At 67.6% G+C, this 13,221-nt stretch overlaps 1 protein-coding gene across 1 annotated transcript in view; it reads left to right on the forward strand.

The window, feature by feature from the left end:
- Positions 1-13,221, forward strand: part of KIF1A (kinesin family member 1A) — a 66,856-nt gene that overhangs the window by 13,973 nt on the left and 39,662 nt on the right. Inside the window, exons 8-20 of the mRNA XM_024760604.1 lie at positions 164-229; positions 693-710; positions 3,159-3,234; positions 4,163-4,241; positions 4,890-5,032; positions 5,393-5,419; positions 6,657-6,790; positions 7,685-7,764; positions 8,009-8,084; positions 10,330-10,409; positions 10,689-10,795; positions 11,689-11,772; positions 12,637-13,037. Of these exons, the coding sequence (XP_024616372.1) occupies positions 164-229; positions 693-710; positions 3,159-3,234; positions 4,163-4,241; positions 4,890-5,032; positions 5,393-5,419; positions 6,657-6,790; positions 7,685-7,764; positions 8,009-8,084; positions 10,330-10,409; positions 10,689-10,795; positions 11,689-11,772; positions 12,637-13,037 (1,371 nt within the window). The remainder of the gene's footprint in view (positions 1-163; positions 230-692; positions 711-3,158; positions 3,235-4,162; positions 4,242-4,889; positions 5,033-5,392; positions 5,420-6,656; positions 6,791-7,684; positions 7,765-8,008; positions 8,085-10,329; positions 10,410-10,688; positions 10,796-11,688; positions 11,773-12,636; positions 13,038-13,221) is intronic.

Genomic DNA, 13,221 nt, shown 5'->3' on the forward strand with positions numbered 1-13,221 from the left:
GGCGCCCCCTTTGCCCCTGCCCTCGTGGGACGGGGAAGCGGGGAGGGTCAACGGTGCAGGGCTGGGCGCTGGGTCTCCATCAGGGCCGAGTGGCTCAGGCCCGGTCCTGCCGGAGCGAGGGGCCTGAGGCCTCCTGACGCCCGGCCTCACCTTCCCTACGCAGGAGGGAGCCAACATCAACAAGTCCCTGACCACCCTGGGCAAGGTCATCTCCGCGCTGGCCGAGATGGTGAGCGGGCTCCAAGTGCTGCGATCAGGGGGCCTCGGGGGTGGGGGGACAGCGGGCGCCTCCGTCCTGCCCTGCTGGGGAGATGCCGGGAGCGGCCACCTGTCCCTGCTGTGGGACCAGGTTCACGGAAAAGCCCAGAGGCTTGGAGGTGAGGGGGGTCCCCGGGTTGGAGATGGAGCCACGACCCCGTCACTCTCCCGAGCCTCAGTTGTCCCACCTGTGAAATGGGGATGTGCCACCTCCCCACAGGGCCCTGGGGGTGGCCTTGGGCTGCGGGCGGGGCAGTGGCCTTGGGTGGGCTGTCAGGAGGAGCCGGGACCCTCGGGCTGAGCGGCTGGGCCTGGTGGGCGGTGGAGGGGAGGCAGTGTGGTGAGGGGGGCTTGGGCTGTGCTTGGGTTGCTCCCGCCGCTTTGCCCCTGGGCCCAGCGTGCTCCGTCCTCAGACTCTGTCTTTGCCTCTGCAGGACTCTGGGCCCAACAAGGTAAGCATCTTCGTTCCTCGCTTCTCGGGGACTGGGGGGGTCTCAGCCCTCTCGGGCGGGTGGGGCGGGTGCCTGAGAAGCAGAGCAGCCGCGGGACACCCCAGCCCATCAGAGCTGCGCCGGTGCCGGTGCGGGGAGAGCAGCGCCGCGGGGGTGGATGAGAGATGGCGGGAAATGAGATCATGGTGAACGGACGGCGATGAGCTTCGTAAAGGGCAGAACGGGGCTGTGAGGGTGACCCTGAGCAGGAGGGTGGCCTCTCGTCCGCGTGGCTGGGGGGCCGGGGGCGTCGTGGGGGAGGTGGCTCTGGGGCTGGGGCCTGGGGGCTGAGGAGCACCCAGGGGCGCTCACCCTGCAGCCGGGAAGCCCGCCGAGCGTGTGACGTGCTGAGGTGGGAAGAGCCTGGTTTGTGTGAGGAGCCGTGGGAGGAAGCACGTGCGGTGGCGGGGGTCCCAGGAGCGCTGTGAGGGGCTCCGTGAGGAGCGGAGGGAGCGCGCGGACCGCGACACCGGGCGAGGCTGTGAGAGGAAGCGTGAGAAGCTTCGGGGGCAAATGCGAAGGACCCGTGTGATGGGCTGTGTGAGGAATTGTAGGCAAGCGTGGCCCGTGTTGGGGGAAGTGAGCGGGTAGCTCTGTGAGGAGGCGGAGGGACTCTGGGCGCTGCGAGGAGCTGCGAGAGGAGCTAGGTGTGGACCCGCTGTGTGAGGAGATACGTGAGGAGGTGCGAGGTCTCGCGTGTGGCGGTGAGAGAGCCGTGAGGAACCTGGGCCGTGAGGAACAGCGTGGGGTGGGACCAGGACCAGTGCAAGGACCTGGGAGGGGGCCCGTGCAAGAAGGTGTGAGGAGCGTGTGGGAACGTGTGCAACGGCCAGCAGGACCGTTAGGAAGCGTGCGGATTCGGGGGAACTGTGGAAACGTGAGAGGAAGTGTGGGAGGCGGTGTGAGGACCTGTGAGGGACACGCGTGTGGAATTGTGTGGGGACGCGTGAGAAGACGCGTGGAAGTGCGTGAGGGAACCTGTGGGAGCTCTGAGAAGCTCTGAGTGGAACTGGGAGGCACTGTGTGCTGAAGTGTGTGAGGAGCTGGGTGTGACTGTGAGAGACTGTGGAGGTGTGAGAGGAAGTGTGAGGGACTGTGTAAGAAACTCTGTGAGGAGCCGTGTGAGGGAACAAGGAAGGGACTGTGAGGGGCTGCGATGGAGACTTTGCAGGAACAGAGCGAGACCAGTTTGGGGGCTCAGCGCCTGGAGCCGGGAGCGTGGGGGCCCGTGGGCGATGAGGCCAGGGGGCCGGGCCTGACCCGCTCCCCAGTGTCACCAGGCCGCAGCTGACTGGGATCTAGCGGAAGCGGCCATGGGTTGGCCGCAGGCTCCGGAAGACTGACTGCAGCGGGCTGCGCCCTCTGGCTGCCGTGTGAGGAGCCGCTGGCAGGACGGCGGAGGGTCGGGGCGGCGAAGGCCCTGGCTCTGAGGCACCCGCGCGTGGCCGGGCGGGCGGAGTGGAGGGAGGGACGTGTGAGGGAGCCACCGAGGCAGAGGCGCCGCTTGGGCTCCTCACGGGGTGAGCGGGTGGCCGTGGGGCGTTTACTGTGGGAACGAGGAGCGAGACAAACGTGGCCGAGAATTCACCCTCAGGGGTCAAATGATCAAAGCACACGGTGGAAGTGGAGTCTTCTCAGCCACCAAGTTTGCAGTGGGAAAGAAGCTGCGCTTTGGTGGCCAGACGCCGCCACACCTGCCCTCTCGCGGGGGAGCGTCCGTGACTCGCGGGCCCCGCAGGCTCCCCTCGGGGGCCATGCGTCTGCGCCCTGAGGCACGCCCTCGCGGGGCCCTGGCGGCCGCTGCGGCTGCCGAGCAGACGCTCCTGAAGCAAAAACGTGCGCGAGCGAGGGAGGCGGGAAGTCCCTGTGCCACGCTTAGTGGCGCCCGGGGGAGCCTCGTCCTGACGGGGGTAGCGGGTGCCGAGGGGGACCAGGTTGTTGGGGCTCCGGAGCCGCTTAGGCGGGCCGGGCCGGGCCTGGCGCAGGCGGAGGCGGCTTCACGTGCACGGGGAGGGGGCCCCGCAGGGCTTCCTGCAGGCGAGGGGCCTCCTGCCCTCAGTCAGCGGAGCTGCTGGCGGTGTTTGTGGGGCGATGGGCTCGCGCTGGTCCTTCTGACGGCGCGGAGCGAGGACGCACTGGCCCTGGCCGCTGGCGTCAGCCCGCCCGGGCTCGGCCGTGTGGCCCAGACACACCGTGGCGACGGAGGAGCGGGGAGGCCAGGAACGCGCTAGCAAGTCCCTGATTGCAGCCCGAGCGGAGGCACCGGGACTGGCGGGGTGGAGGCCCTGGGAGCAGGCCCCGCCCCGAGCCCCAGGCCGCCCGGACCTCGGGGACACACCTGTGCTTGAGCCCCTCTTCCCTCCCCCTGCGGCGGGCTCGGGGCTGACCTTGGACGCTCCTCTCCTGCAGAACAAGAAAAAGAAGAAGACGGACTTCATTCCCTACAGAGATTCGGTGCTGACCTGGCTTCTCCGGGAAAACCTGGGTGAGGACTCACCCGGCCCGGCCGCCGCCGTCTCCCCCGGCCTGGGCGGGAGCCCGGGGGCCCGGGCCAGTGGTCAGCAGTAGGTTAACGACGCGAGGCCCGGGACCCGGTTGGCCCTCGGGGCTGCAGCCGCTGTGTCCGCGCTCCTGTGACGCCCAGACCCAGGACCCACCCTCTGGGCCTCGGTGATTCTGGGGAGCCCCGGCTGGCTGACCCTGCACCCCAGAACCAGCCTAGCTGGTCCACGGCTCGGGCCAGCGTCGGGTGCAGTGTCCGGCCTCCCGGTGGAAGAGAGGGCAGATGGGAGACCCCGGGGGCAGGTGGGCCCCCCAAGAGAGGACGCGAGAGTCACAGGAATGAGTGTCCCTTCACCTGAGACGCGGCCTGGACGGAGGCCTCTCCCCCAGGGCCACACCCAGGTCCCGCCCCAGGGTGGGTGGGGAGGCCCTTCACAGCACGGCACCCCGAGCCCTTCGCGGCATCGCCTCGCAGTCTGCTGGAGGCCACACCCTGGGGATGTGGTCCCCGGGACACAGGTCCCTGTGGGTCCGTGCGTTTCCTGATGCCGGGATCCACGTGACCCGAGCTGGGAATCCGACATGAAACATTAAGAAACATATTCCAAATAAGAAGGTTAAAAGCGAAACGTTTATGGAGCAGAAACAGTCCTTGTAGTAAACGCCATAAAACTCTCCACAACTTTTCTCTTTATTATGGGGAGGGGGAGGCCTGTTGGTCGTGATGTGACCCCAAATGTCAGAAAAGCATGGTTTTATGTGGACGAAAAGTGAGCAAGGTGCCCGGCGCGGTGAGGGAGGCCGGCCGCCTGCTGTCTGCTCACCTCCCGGCTACACCTGTGCGGGGGGAGGGCCGGGGGCGCAGCAGTGGGGCTGACCCTCCTCTGGGACCACCTGCTCTCCTCCCACAGGTGGGAACTCGCGGACAGCGATGGTGGCGGCGCTGAGCCCCGCAGACATCAACTACGATGAGACGCTGAGTACCCTGAGGTGTGTCCGCGGGGCGTGGACCCTCCCTGTCCCCCACCAGCCGGCTTGGGCGGGAGTGGATCCTCCAGGTGCCTCCTTGCAGGGCCGGCTCACCTGGACTTCTTGAGGCTCCAAATGGCTGGCAGGGCGCCTGGTGCTTCTCGGGCCCCATTCCATTTCCCACCGCGTGTGGCCTCGAGTGGCCCAGGGCCCTGCCATCTGACCAGGAGAGCTGGGCTCGCGGGCTGAGCGGTTCGCCCCCACCCATGGTCCACAGAGCCACCGGGGTTTTTAACGAGCCACGGGGGGGCAGGCATGTCTGAAGGTCCCTCTGGCCAGGGGCCGTTCCGGGCTGCGGGAAGCAGCTTGGCGGCCTGGCTCGGCGCTCTGGCCTCTTGGCTGCCACCGCAAAGGGCTGGAGTGCAGGTTAGATTCGCACCGTCCACCCGGGACCACAAGTCCAAATGCGGAGGCCTCGCCGTGCGGAGAAATTTCCACCCCGTCCCTTCCCCTCCCGGGGCCTTGGTTTCCCCAAGTGGCAGGCCCCCCTGTAGGTCAGTGGCCCTGGTGACTCCCTGTCGGAGATGCCCCTGCAGTTGGGCGCAGGCGGGGCTCCGGGTGCCCTTGGCCGCCGTGCAGCACAGCCCCCAGCCCCCCTCTGCCGCCCAGGTATGCGGACCGGGCCAAGCAGATCCGCTGTAACGCCGTCATCAACGAGGACCCCAACAACAAGCTGATCCGCGAGCTGAAGGATGAGGTGACGCGGCTGCGGGACCTGCTGTACGCCCAGGGTCTCGGTGACATCGCCGACAGTGAGTGTCTGTGCCCGCCCGTCCTGGGCAGGGCAGCGGGGCTGCGGGGCTGGGGCAGGTCCCGCTGCCCTCGCGGCCCCTCTGCCCTGAGGCCCAGGCTCTGCTCCCGGCTCCAGGCGGAGCCACCGCTGGGTGGGGGGCCGGGGTTCTGGACTGGGCCTGGTTTGGGTTTGCCGCTGGCCCAAGCAGGCCGGTGACGGTCTCCCCGGAAGCCACAGCGGCCGGCCGCGGTGCCGGGGTTGTCCCCCCGTCCTGCTGAAGACCACCGCCACCCTACCTGATGCCCGGCCTGCGACGGCGCCCTCTGGAGACAAACCTGTTCTTCTGTTTCTGTCTCTCCCCCTCGCCTCCCCCCCTTAGCCAACACTGTGCCCGGAGGACCCAAATGTGTGTATCCCCTCCGCTGCTCTCTGCGCATCCCTGCTTCGGCCCAGCCCCGCGGGGCCTAGGGCAGCACGGTGGGGGGGCGGGGTGCACCCACCCTTCCTTGGCCTTCCCCCCCTTGGGGGCTGGGGGACCTGAGCCCTCTCTCTCACGGCACCCTGTGAGCCGTGATCCTGGTTCACCCTCGCGTCTGCTGGGAAATGGAGGCAACCGGGAGGCGCGGGGCAGCCAAGGCCTCCTCAGGCCGAGCGTGGCTGAGGTCAGGCTCTCTGCCCGCTGTGCTCCTAGAGGCCTGAATGTCAGCACAGAGGCCGGGACAGCTCACAGGGCCGGGTCCATCCCCGACTCCTGGCTCCGGCCCCCCTCTGACCCCACCCCCCCCGAGGCCCCTTCCCCTGGAAACGCCAGGAGTGTGAATGCGGCCAGGTCCTCCCAGCCTGCGTCTCCCGCCGGCTGTGGGCCCGGCTCCCCGGGCAGGGGCACGTGCTGGGGCCTCCCCACCCCAGGGGCCACAGGGCGCCCTCAGTTTCCCCAGTGCCCGTGCTGTCCTACGTCTGCCGCTGCTCTGCTGTGTGTCTGCTTCTGCCAGGAGGGGCCTGGGCACCTCCCGCCCCAGGGGCTGCGGCAGCCCCAACTCCCGGGCCTTGGGGAGCAGGGAGGCCGGGGCGGTGGGGGAGGGGGCCCAGAGCAGCTTCTTGGGGTGGAGGAGCGTGGGCTCCCTCGGAGGTCCCACAGTCCACGGCTCGGCCAGGCCGCTTGGCGGGGCGGACAGCACCGCCCGCGCCCGCAGCTCGGGGTGCGTGGCGGGCTGGTGGGTGGCGGGCGCGAGGGGCGGAGAGGATGAGGATGAGAGTCAGGGCCTGGGTGCAGGGGGGCCGCTGGGCAGTGGCAGCAAAGGGCAGTGGGCAGGGGGTCAGGAGGGCAGGGACGCCGGTGGCCCGCAGGCTCGGCATGTGTGCGGGGGGAGCGGAGGCCCTGGGCAGGGATGCCGAGGGACCTGGTGGCGCAGCCGCACCGTGGCAGGGGCAGCATTGCATGTGCTCGTGCGGGTGCCCAGCTCCTGGTCCCTGCTTGCTACCTTCTCTTCACCTGCCTCTTGCTTTTTCCCAACTTGGTCTTTCTTTTCTCTCCTCCCGTCTGTCTGCCCCGCTTCCTCCCGTAGACGTGTCCGACCTTGAGAACAGTAACTGTAACCGTGGCGGGGTGGAGCTGAGTGCAGTCCCTGACAATCTCTCCACAGTGACCAACGCCCTGGTGGGTGTGAGCCCGTCGTCCTCGCTCTCGGCCCTGTCCAGCCGTGCCGCCTCTGTGTCCAGCCTGCATGAGCGCATCTTGTTTGCCCCGGGCAGTGAAGAGGCCATAGAAAGGCTGAAGGTGAGGCAGGGCCGGGCTCGGACCTGGTGGGCGCTAGGCCAAGACCCCTCCTCTTGGATGGTCGCAGGCGGAGGGGCTTGGTCAGAGGCGAAGTGAGCCACGCAGGGGGGCGCGGGGTGAGTCTCGGCCCCCGACCCCAAGCACCCCGTCCAGGGGGTCGGTGCACCCTGTCCAGGACCGTGGGGCCCGTCTGCTGATTAGGGCGGGGGTCCTATGGCCTCTGCACCCTCCCTCCCGGGTTTCCGTGCTTATACCTGCTCCTGCATGGTCTTCACCCTCCCGACCTGGCCACGGCGGCCTGCGTTTAGGGTTAGGATTACTGGCTTCCTTCAGCGAGTGGGTACAAGGTGCCGGGTGTGAGCGGCGGACGGCGAGCCCAGACGGAGGGGACAACGGCACGGGCGCCAGACCCGGGCTGATGAGGGGGTGGGCTGTGCGGCCACCCTGGGGCGTAGGGCCCATCTGAGGTGTGGGAGGCGTCCACCCGGGATGGACCTGGGGTACAGAGGCCCACTGGAATGTGGGGGCTGGGAAGGAAACGGGGAGGCGGTGCTGATGGCGGAAGTGTCGTCCGTCTCACCCGTGGTCCAGGGGCATCCGAGCCTCAGAACCGGTGTCAGCGTCTCCCTGCGTGTTTGTTTCTCCCTCTGGGTTTATTCTGCCTTTCTCTCTGTTCTCTGTGTGTGTCCACAGCAAAGACACGCGTCCTTTGCATGTCTTAGCCCTCAGCCCTTCACCTTGACCTTTCAGACTTCGAGCAGCCTGGATGGACCTGGGAATTGGGGTGCTGGGCCCTGCAGGCCCGGCTACTTGTCTCCCCTTTGCCTGGCACACAGGCCTCTGTCCACTGCCTGCCCCCCGCGCTGACCTCGCTCTGCTGTGTCTGCTCCCCAGGAGACGGAGAAGATCATCGCTGAGCTCAACGAGACCTGGGAGGAGAAGCTGCGGCGGACGGAAGCCATACGGATGGAGAGGTGGGCGGTGCGGGCTGGGGGCCGGCAGCGGCCCTGTGCTCAGCTCTCGGCTCCTGTACCCAGGGGTGGCCGCGCCCAGTGCAGGACATACCCGTCCCCTCTCATCCAGTGACACGCCCCCCGCCGTCACCAATGGCCCCATTGAGCCGATCCCCAGTCAGGGGACCAGCCCCTCAAGTGGACACCTGAACTCACTGACCAGATGAAAGGTTGTGTGGGTGCTGACCCCCGCTCTATCCCCCAGGGAAGCGCTGCTGGCCGAGATGGGCGTGGCCATGAGGGAGGACGGCGGCACCCTGGGGGTGTTCTCTCCCAAAAAGGTAGGAGCCGGCCATTCTCTGGGCTGCCCCGATGTGGACAGGGCTGGGGGACCTGCGGCCCTTGGCAGGGTGTCGGCTCCTGGAAGGTCAGCAGGGTCCTCCTGGGAGCAGGTAGAGCGGCTCCTGGCACCCGGCCAGGCTCACCTGCAGCCATCCCTTCCCTGTGTGGAGCCTAGACCCTGCCTCCTCATGGTGGGATGTCCCTATGGCCTTAGGACGTCAGAGAGGTCACTTAGCTGCCTGAGGGGTGGATGGGGTCCTGAAACAGGTGGGCCTGGACCCCCAGGAGCCTGCACCCCTCGTGGGCAGGGCCTGGCTGGACACGAGCTGGGAGCCAGCTGCGCTCTTGGAGATTAGCTAAAGCAGGGTCTGGCTGTCCCAGCAGGGACCCCTCTTCTCCCACCCAGGCCCAGCTTGCCCATGGCCCCGGCCCTCAAATGGAGCAGAGCACCACCCCCTGTTCAGTAGCTCAGATGGGGCAAAGCATGAACATCAGGGGAAAAGTCTCTGTGTGATTCTGGGACCCAGACCCCCACCCCCATGCCCCCACCCCCAAGATTGCCAGACCCTCAGAGCCCTTAGGAGCTTAGCTTCAAGCCCAGAAGCCTGCCTGGAAGGCAGTGGCGTCTGTTCTGACGCCAGCACGGGACTCCGCGGGCCCTGGCCCTGCGGCCTTGTGGCTGAGGAAGTGCCTGGCTGACTTTTCACCCCAACAAAGGGTTTCTTTGTTTGCCAGCCTCCGAAGCTGGCGGCACGTGGAGCCCCCACAGAGCCACTGGGGCCCCAAGGGAAAAGGAGCACGGGGTGCTGGTAGGATGGGCATGTCCGCTAGGGTGGCTGCTCCCTGGGGACAGGGCCGGGCTCCTCAGGCTTCTCCCGCACCCATGCACTCCGGCCCAGAAGCAGGGAGGAGGGGTGCCTGGGAGGCCCTCGGCAGGGCGGGGAGCAGGGGGCACCCTGGCGGGGTCCTGCTTCAGTGCCTGTCGGATGGGCCTTTGCTTTTCGTTTGGAATGCTTTGCTCTTGAGCTGTTGCGTTGTCCGTGGGTGCAGTGCCCCGGGGTGGGCAGGCGAAGCTGGGGTACAGGTGCCCTCGGGACACTGGCTGTGCAGTCCTTTAGCTTCATTGGTGGCAGAGGGATCTGCTGATGGCCCCGGGTCTGGACATTGTCCAGGAGTGGGAGGGCGGCCCTCGGGACCACCAGGGACACTTCCTCTGGAGGACAGTGGGGTCCCCACTGGACTCTGGAGAAGCACATGGGCCAGCTGGGTCCCCCGCTCGGCCCCGTGGAGGGAGCACAGGCCCTTCCTGGCTGGACGCCTTCTGTGCTCAGGGGAAGGGGCCACTCTGGATGGTATGTCCTGTGTCTGATGACCAGGTGTCCACAACCCTGTGCAGGGGTGTTAGAGGGGTTTGTAGCTCAGGGTGGGGGCAGCTTGCCCCAAGGTGCCAGGTGGGGAACAGACAGGAAGCTGTTCCAGCCTCTGCCATGTTGCAGGATCCTTGCCCGGGACCGGGTGTGAGGTCAGGAAGTGTCAGGGCCCAGAGACCCCGGGTGAGAGCAGTGGAGAAAGTGAAGAGAGGGGGTGCTGGTCCAAGGCCCAGCGGACAGAGCCTGCAGTGGCTGCCCTGGGCACGGGCTGCGGTGGGGAGCCAAGGGCAGTGCTTAGATGGGGCAGCTTGTGGGAAGTGGTCACCTTGGCCTTGGGTCATGCTTTGGTAGACCCGTGGTTAGGACAGGTGTGGGCGTCTGACCTGGGTGGCTCAGGGGGACATTTTTCACAGCCTCTCTGCTCCCTGGCATCCAGGGCCCGACCCCTCCCTGCCCAGCGTCCTAATCCCGGGGCCCTCAGCTCCTGGCTGCCCCGGTTGGAATGGGCACCTGCAGCCCCGTTTTAGGATGGAGGACCAGGCCCAGGCCCCATGAGACCCAGCCTTGCCCTGCACATCCAAGGGCCTACCACAGCCTCCAAGCACTCCCTGGGCACTCACGTGCTCAGAGCTGGGGTCCCAGCCCCTCCCGAAGCCCAGCCCCCCAAGTGCCGCCTGGCAGCTGTCCTCCCAAGACTCTGGGGTCCCCATCAAAGTCTTCTCCTCTCTGCCAGGCTGGGAGGATACTGTGTCCCCCGAGAGGCCAGGCCTAGGGCGGGTGGCAATCTGGTCCTGGGGAGAGAGAGGGCAGCAGGCAGCCTGGGCTGGGCTCCCCCACTGCCCCCCGAAGAGAGGTGACCCTTCTATCTCCGCAGACGCCGCATCTCGTCAACCTCAATGAGGACCCGCTCATGTCCGAGTGCCTTCTCTACTACATCAAGGATGGGATCACCAGGTGGGGGTCGACGGGGCGAGGGGAGGACTGGGCTTCCCCACTGAGGGGTCGCTGAGCCCGGGCATCTGCTGGCAGGGGTGCTGTGGGCCCCTCTGGGCAGTGTGGCTCCCCCAGGCCAGGCCGCTTTGGGGGCTGTCCCCTGGACCCCCGCTTGTGCTCTCCAGGCATTTCCCATAAGAGCTGGGCATCCTGGGGGCTGCAGGGGGACCAGGCGGGCCAGTGGGTGGCGTCGTGGTGCCCTGGGTTTAGCCGGCGCTGACGACCGCACCACACACACAGAGTGGGCCGGGAAGGCGCAGAGAAGCGGCAGGACATAGTCCTGAGCGGGCACTTCATCAAGGAGAAGCACTGCGTCTTCCGGAGCGACTCCCGAGGGGGCGGTGAAGGTATGGCCTCCCCCAGCCCCGCCCCTACCCAGCACTGCTGGTGTCGGCCCTCCTGGCTCCCCACTCAGTCCCGGGAGCCCCCCTGCCCCACCCCAAAAGGTGCTCTGCAGGCTGGGCTGGGGACATGCAGCTCCGTCCCTGCACAGGGGGCTGGTTGGGGTGCTCAAGGGCAGGAGGGCACTGAGCCTGGATCGAAGGGACGGCTATTCTTAGGCCACGCCTTCCCGTGGGCTGGGAGCGGCCATCTGTCCATCTCCCTGGCCGGCCTGCCCTCGGGCCTCCGTCCCCACTGCCAGTTCTGGGCATGACCCTTCCTTCTCGAGAAGGCACCTGCTGGGCTGTCCCAGTGCCCACGGCCCCCGAGATCAGGGCAGGCGTCTGGACAGCCTCTGGGATGCAGACCAGTGACCAAAGCCCCCTCTGTGACCAGGCCACTTCAGGGTGGCCTTAAACAGTGCTGCGGATGTTGGTTCTCCCAGAATTCCGTCCCCAAAGCTCTCTGTCTCCTCGGTGGGTGGGCACAAAGCCAGGAGGGGCTCTGGGACTCCTGGGGACATGCGAGCCACCGTTTCGCATCCCACCTGGAGACCCTGCGGGGCGGGGCGGTCACCCAGCACGGCCTCCCCGCCTCTGACTTGGGCCCGTGAGCCTCCCAACTGGGCATCACTTTCCTCACCTGTGAGGGGCTGAGAGGCCCCTCCTGCTTCTCGAGGCGCAAGCCAGGTGCCGCGGGGAGGAGAGGGGCCTGGCGGGGGCCGCGCCTGGGTGGCAGGTGGCCAGGTGGGTCGAGCCCCCTGCCCCCGACCCTGAGCGGGGCTTGCTGGGCTAGGACGGGGACGCGGCCAGGAGGACAGCCCCTCACGGTCCTCTCCGTGCCCCCATCTGTCCTATAGCCGTGGTGACCCTGGAGCCCTGTGAAGGGGCAGACACCTACGTCAATGGCAAGAAAGTCACGGAGCCCAGTGTCCTGCGGTCAGGTACAGTGGAGGCAGGGGTGGCCCCCGTGCCGCCCGCCCTGCACGCGCGCCCCTCCTGCTCGTGCAGCACCCCAGTCCGCCCCCCACCAGCCGGGCAGCGCACGGGCCGGGGCAGGTGGGGGGAGAAGGCCGCTCCAGGGGCGCCGAGGCGGGATTCCGGGCGGGGGGCGCCTGTCCGAGAGCCCCGGTGGGGCTGGCGCGCTGCCCCGGCCTCCGGACGCTGGCCCCCTGGCTTCGTGTCCTCGTGTTCTAAAACACACCTGGAGATGTGTGTGTCGTCTATCTATCTGTCTGTTCACCTATCAAGAGACTTATTTAATGGAATTGGCTCAGGACGTGGTGAGGGCTGGGCAGGCACGTCTGAAATCCACAGGCGGGACTTTCTCCTCAGGGCAGCCTCAGTTTAGCTCCTGAGGCCTTTCACCCGGTGGGGGGAGGCCCGCCTGCATAACGGTGGGTGGTCTCCTTCCCGAGGTCACGTGAGCGTAGGTGCTCCGTTGGGCTCCCCACCCCAGCCACACTGACCGTCGTGTCAACTTTGCTCACAATGAGGGGGACCCTCCCCTTCCCCAACTGGGGGTGCAGAGGGGATGGGAGGCCTAGAAGGTGACGCCTGGCAGCCTGACATGCAGACCTCTCCGGCCACCCTGAAGGGCCTTGTTTTTAGCTTCCAGGACCCAGGGTCCTGCCTTTGGGGTCCCGAGGGATGCTTTGAGGGAGGGACACACCATGTGTCCTGTGTTCATGGGCCTCGCCTGGCGGCAGGGGCTGGTGTCCTCGCCTGGCCGCCAGTGTGGGGAGATGGGGCAGTTGAGCTGGGCAAGGGCAGGTCCAGAGTTCCCTTCTCCCCCCCTGTTGTTTCAGGATGGGGCCTGGTGCTTGCGGGCTCGGGGCAGGGCCCGGGCTGGGAGGGGCGGCCGAGCTCGGGAGCTGGAGGAGGGGCTGAGGGAGGCCTGGGGAGGACCAGCCTGCAGGCCCGGGTTCTCCTGTGGGGAGAGGGGCTGAACCAGCTCTGCAGGCCGCAAGGCAGAGCCGAGGTTCCTGGAGAAAAAGCTGGAGAGAAACTAGGCCAGCCAAAGAGACCCCCACCGGCAGGACTGTCCAGAGACAGCAGGCCCTGCCCTCGTGGGACAGATGCACCCCGGAGGGTCCTGCAGACAGGGTGGACCCTGCCCCGGAAACACGCAGACCCCTGCCCTGCTTCCGCCGGTGGGACAGATGGGAAGGGAAGCTCCCTGCAGGAGGGGGCCAAACCCAGCCCCTGGGTAGGGGAGTGCCGAGACCCAGGGCACGGGAGCAGGAGGCCAGGCTGGCCCCGGGGGGTGGCACCCGTGGGGCCCTGGAGGGGATGGGGCAGTGGAGAAGCCCCAGGCTGTGTTTTGCCACCATCTGCTGCTGAAAGGGGAGGGGCCGAGGGGAGGAACCGGGGAGAGTCCTGGTGGGGGAGGT

The sequence above is a fragment of the Neophocaena asiaeorientalis genome, unplaced genomic scaffold, assembly GCF_003031525.2.
Source record: "Neophocaena asiaeorientalis asiaeorientalis breed wild unplaced genomic scaffold, Neophocaena_asiaeorientalis_V1.1 scaffold185, whole genome shotgun sequence".
Taxonomy (NCBI): Eukaryota; Metazoa; Chordata; class Mammalia; order Artiodactyla; family Phocoenidae; genus Neophocaena; species Neophocaena asiaeorientalis.